This window comes from Physeter macrocephalus, chromosome 4, assembly GCF_002837175.3.
Source record: "Physeter macrocephalus isolate SW-GA chromosome 4, ASM283717v5, whole genome shotgun sequence".
NCBI classification, from domain to species: Eukaryota; Metazoa; Chordata; class Mammalia; order Artiodactyla; family Physeteridae; genus Physeter; species Physeter macrocephalus.
The window spans coordinates 101,446,752-101,452,751 of NC_041217.1; the positions used below are offsets into that span (position 1 = coordinate 101,446,752).

Genomic DNA, 6,000 nt, shown 5'->3' on the forward strand with positions numbered 1-6,000 from the left:
TAAAGGGGGAAAGTGTCTAATGGGAAGAAAATGAATGCAGATTAACTGGAGTGAAATCATCTAAATATGTCATTGAGAAGTGACTGAGGGACAACAGCTTCTGTCCTGAGGAAATAAGATACACTAGTTCTACACAGTGAGATGGATACACACTTGCAGTGTTTTAAAAGATTTTGAAGACTCACTTTCAAAAAACCCTATTTCAATCATGCAGTTTAATTTCTGTTCTCCGGGCTTTCGCGGCAGTGTTTCCGGGCTTTGTTCACACTGCATCCTGACCTGGAGGTGCCTCCCCCTCTTCAACACCTGCGGACACCTTCTCTTTACTTAAAACACAGATCAAATGGGAAACCTTCCCTGAATTTCAATTTCCCTCCAAGAAGGAATTAAACATTTCCCTCTCCATATTTCCATAGCAACTTACATACACAGGCATTTCACCTACAGTTGGTTTTCATATTGCAAACTGGATGTAATTAAATACATAGAGAACGTGAACTGCAGTGCCTAGACTAGCTGCAGGTTCTATAACATGACGGTGCTATGGAACTGCCGCTGCCTGTTGCTATAGAAACGTAAGGCTGAATGAATGGCTGGCGGCTCATTTTGTGAACTGGGCTGGAATTTATTTTGCATCTGATTTCACTTGTGTCTCATATCTTTCATTACAGTGGGTAATCAAAGTGATAACAGTGTGTATAAGAAGTCCTGGTTAATGATAATATTGTGTAGAGCTAGGAAAATAAAGGCCATGACTTATGCAAAAGTCAAGGGTAATAAATTCTTTGAAAAGAGAAAAAAAAAAGAATTGGATGGACGTAGTTCATGATCTGATGCTATGATTAAAAAAATGCTGTGGTTCCTTTTGAGGGACTTAATGATATAGGAAGTTGGCCTTCAAAATACTCTCAAATACTGGAAGATATTAAGAACTGGTTCTTTTTTTAGATGTTAGTTATTTTTAAATAGATCTTTATTGGAGTATAATTGCTTCACAATACTGTGTTAGTCTCTGTCGTACAACAAAGTGAATCAGCCACATGCACACATACATCCCCATATCCCCTCCCGCCTGAGCCTTCCTCTCACCCTCCCCATCCCACCTCTCTAGGTCATGGCAAAGCACCGAGCTGATCTCCCTGTGCTATGCTGCTGCTTCCCACTAGCACTTGGTAGTGAATATGTGTCTCTCACTTCGCCCCAGCTTCCCCGCCCTGTCCCGCCCCCCTCCATGTCCTCAAGTCCACTCTCTATATCTACATCTTTATTCCTGCCCTGCCACTAGGTTCATCAGCACCACTTTTTTTTCTTTTTTTTTTTAGATTCCATATATATGTGTTAGCATACGGTATTTGTTTCTCTCTTTCTGACTTACTTCACTCTGTATGACAGACTCTAGGTCCATCCACCTCACTACAAATAACTCAATTTCGTTTCTTTTTATGGCTGAGTAATATTCCATTGTATATATGTACCACTTCTTCTTTATCCTTTCATCTGTCCATGGGCATTTAGGTTGCTTCCATGACCTGGCTATTGTAAACAGTGCTGCAGTGAACACTGGGGTGCATGTGTCTCTTTGAATCATGGTTTTCTCGGGGTATATGCCCAAGCACTGCTGGTTTAGGTTTGTTTCTGATTCAGAATTACGTTCGTCCAAATTCACATCTTTTTTCCTTAAATTAAAATATCTTATTGTTGAAGATCATATGGTAGTTCTGTTTTTAGTTTTTTAAGGAACCTCAATACTGTTCTCCATAGTGGCTGTATCAATTTACATTCCCACCAACAGCGCAGGAGGGTTCCCTTTTCACCACACCCTTTCCAGCATTTATTGTTTCTAGATTTTTTGATAATGGCCATTCTGACCGGTGTGAGGTAATACCTCATTGTAGTTTTGATTTTCATTTCTCTAATGATTAGTGATGTTGAGCATCTTTTCATGTTACAGTTTTTTATATTGTGGTTATTATGTTTTTTAAAATAAGAGTCCTTGTCTTCGAAAGACACATACCAAAATACTTACAGATAAAATGAGGCCTGAGATTTGCTTCAAAATAATACCAGAGGAAGGAAAGTGGGTGGGGGTACAGACAAAGCAGGCCTGGCCATGAGTTGATAACTGTTGAAGCTGGGTGATGGGTCCACAGGAGTTAATGAACCTATCTTCTCTACTTTATGCATATATGACATTTTTCCTAAAAAAAAGACTTAAAAAAAAAAAGCCCTTTAAAACAAATCATTTTCACTCATGAAATTAAAGAAGCTACCTGAAGGTGAACGTTTTGCCTTTCCAGTCTTGCAGTGGGTGCTCCTGGATGACGTCTTGGCTCAGAGGTGAGTGCTGCCATGGGGATTTGGAATGGGGCAGGGTCCCCATGTGACTGAAGTTATCACAGGACCTCACGGGAGGAGGCCCTTTCTTCTTCCGTGGAAGGGTGCCGTGTATAGACACGTCCTGATAGGCATCTGTGCGATGCTCAGCGAGAGGTGACTTGCTGCTCAGGAGGTCCATGGATGAGGCCAGGGGGAACTGGTGATTCACTGGCATGTTTCTAGGAAGGCTTGCAAACTTTCCCGCAGCCATGATCCTCAACTCTAAGTGGGGAAGAAAAGAGTGAAGGTATAAACCTAAGAAAAGCACAAGAACTGATTTCCCACTTACAAAAGGAAATGGAAATAGACCACATAACAAAAGAAAATGTTCACGGAGTGTTAAAGGACAAACACTGAGTAACATCACTCGTGAAATTTAATACGATGGGCAGTTTACGCATCTCCTTTTTTCATCCTACAGAAGAATTCTCCTGGGTTGGCAGCAGATCTGCCAATGGAAAAGGGCAAATACATTTCAGAGACTTTAGAGGCACATGAGCCATTTTATTACTTCAGATGACTGAAGCCGATGGAAAAGCATGACTAACAAAAAAGAATACTGAGGAAAGACTCAAGGTTTCAGTAATAAATGCATTTGAGAAAACGTTCAAATGTGTTAGATAATTAGCTCACACATTCCCGCCACCCTGTAAACGATAAGAACAGGTGAAGATGACTGGAATTCCTTAGCTGCTAGAATGCCTTCAGCGCCAGACCAGCCCCTCAGTTGTGCTACCCAGAGAGACAGGACAGATTCTTTCTGGCAAAGACCTGCTGCTTATAAATAAATCAATGTACGCTAATTAACGAAGACGGCCAGGGTCAGGGGTCAGGAGGTGGGCTACTCCTCCATACATCAGGGGCTCAGCGGGAGAAGAAAGCCACTGGGGTGGGGGACCTCCATGTACAACCGCCCCCCAGAGGGGTCAGGGACCTGCTTGCCACCAGCGGGGTTGAGCAATGCACACGGGTGCCTGTATAGCCAGGGAAGAGTGGGAAGGGTGGAGAAGGAAGAGAAAATAGGGTTGGGGGGCACGGATCATGGAAAGAAAAGGAAAATGCTGTGTGCAAAAGCAGCCCCGACAGTTGTTCCCAGCTATGACCGCTAGCAGAAATGTTCACCCTGAGCAGAGTTAGCACCTCCGCCCCCTAAAAAACAAACTATGGTTTTGATCTAAGCCAAATTATATGACATTTTAAAGGCCAATATATAAAGAAACACAAGACTGAATAAAAATTCGGGCTAGTCCCAGGAGACATAAGGATCCAGAATCTGCACCACTAGTCGTGGTATCAGACTGGTCTAGAGATCACAGCTGCATAGCTAAGCCCAAAGCACGGGCCTTCCCCGAGCCTGGTGAGGAGATCATCTCTTTGCACTGTGGTCTCTTCTCAAGCCTTGCAGCACCCATTCCTCACAGACCACCCTTTCCACTGCAAAGGGAACGATGCTGAGTGAAAATCATCACTCACTAGCACCACCGCAGAGACAGTTCCACAAAGGAACTGGGGACTTGGGATGTGGCTTGGAGACAACCAAGAAGAACACAGCCCTCCAGAAGCTGGTAGAGTAAGAGGTGGAACCAGGACAAAGACGGCAGGGTATGCAAAGGAAGCAAATGACAACACACACGCGCGCGCGCACGCACACACACACAATCCACTGTTCCTACAACAGAGACAGACACCCGAGTGCTGGCGGCTGGGTGGAAGGAGACCCTCCACGTAAGGCATATAATCTGAACCCTGTCCTCAGTCCTTTGCCGAGCCTGGTAATTCTGAGGCCTGTCTGCTCTGTGTCTAACTGGGACCACACAGAAGGCCTGCCTCCCAGCGGGTGCAGACAATGGACTGTGAGTGCCCAGGTGGGCCCCTCCCGGGTCTGGCCAGTACCTGGCACACTGTCAGCACTTGTTCAACGTTAATCATCGTTATTAGAAAAGAAACCAAACTCCCCAGCCCTCCCAGCCTGACCACAGGTGACGTAAGCCGACGAGGATTCCCTCACCCTTCGCGCACACACTCATAGCTATGAACTCTCACCTGTCCGAGCTATCAGCACCTTCCTTCTTTATAGACAGGCCTGGATCATTCCCAAGAACCTGGTGGCGAGGCCCAAAGCCCCCCACAGAACGTCTTCGTGTACAAAGGCCCACAGTGTTGGTCACGTCTACCTTCAGGCTAGGACGAAGGACCAGAGTTACCCTGGCTCCAGTGTCTCCAGTAGCCTGTTTCCTCTCTGCTTATCCAAGGTCTATCTATTTCAAGATTGAGCCGAAGTGCTTCAGAATGCCCTTCAGCAAGCTATCCTCACCTCATTGTATTCTCAAGGGATGTTAACACCTGCCCTTCCTACTTTCAATTCAACAAACATTTAAGTGCTACTCCAGATAAGAGACTCAGAGAAACAAAGATGCATAAGCCTCAATCTCTGACTATGAACTCAAAGAGACAATACAGTTGACACCTGAACAATGAGGGGCTAATCTGCATATAACTTATAGTCAGCCCTGCATATCCACGGTTCCCCCATATCCACAGATTCAACCAACCACGGACCATGTACTGTAGTATTTACTATTGAAAAATATCTGTGTATAAGTGCACCCATGCAGTTCAACCCTGTGTTGTTCAAGGGTCAACTGTAATATATTCATCAATGGGACCCTTAACATGCTGGAGTGAAGAATAATTAATTTTGACAAAAGGGCTCAAGGAGGATCTCAGAGAGGGCATCACTGGAGATGAAGGATTTTGAAAGGCTGAAAATTGTAGGGAAAAGCCCTCCAAGAGGATGTGACAACAGCAGATGCATAAGGGCAGGGAAGTGCCCCTAACAAGCTCAGGAAACTGAGTCACGTGGTATGGCTTGAGTCAAGTTGAGAAGCATTTCCTGGAAGAAGCACAGCTTAGGACCAGATCACAAAGTCTTGAAGGCTGTGTTGAGGTGTCTGAACCTGACTGTGAGTGCTAGGGAAGCTCGGGAAGGGTGGGATGGAATCCAGTCTGTGCCTGGGTAGGGAGCTCCGGTCATTCTGGAGGGAGAGAAGGGAGGTGGGGAGGTCAGTCAGCAACAAGCCAGGAAGGAGTGATGGAGGACTCCGACCTGGGGCAGTGGCCACGGGAAGGGAAAGGAAGGGCAGAGCGAGGGGCTAGAAGCTCGAGGCCTCTGGCTGCGAGGAAGGAGGCCACAGCCAAGGGAGGACAGGGCTATGCTGTAACACACTGAGTAGCACAAGACAGAACCCCGGCGGGCAGGCGAGAGTGTAACAAGCTCACCACTGGGGCTGCTGAGTGTGAGGTACCAGTAGGGCAGTTCGGTCTAGCAGGCTAGATACTGGTATGTGCAGTTAGGGGCCAGGACAGGATGTCGATTTTTAAGAGTCATCAACATAAAGGGAATATTTAAACCAGTGAGTAGATCCCTCAGCTTGTTATTATCAGGTGTGATAACAGTTGTGTAAGTACCTCTTGGGCTTCCCTGGTGGCGCAGTGGTTGAGAGTCCGCCTGCCGATGCAGGGGACGCGGGTTCGTGCCCCGGTCCGGGAGGATCCCACATGCCGCGGAGCGGCTGGGCCCGTGAGCCATGGCCGCTGAGCCTGCGCGTCCGGAGCCTGTGCTCC

At 46.4% G+C, this 6,000-nt stretch overlaps 1 protein-coding gene across 1 annotated transcript in view; it reads right to left on the minus strand.

The window, feature by feature from the left end:
• The window catches only part of LOC114486057 (breast cancer anti-estrogen resistance protein 3 homolog), a 37,941-nt gene that overhangs the window by 27,208 nt on the left and 4,733 nt on the right, over positions 1–6,000 (minus strand). Inside the window, exon 2 of the mRNA XM_028488175.2 lies at positions 2,271–2,598. Within this exon, the coding sequence (XP_028343976.1) occupies positions 2,271–2,587 (317 nt within the window). The 5' untranslated portion in view covers positions 2,588–2,598. The remainder of the gene's footprint in view (positions 1–2,270; positions 2,599–6,000) is intronic.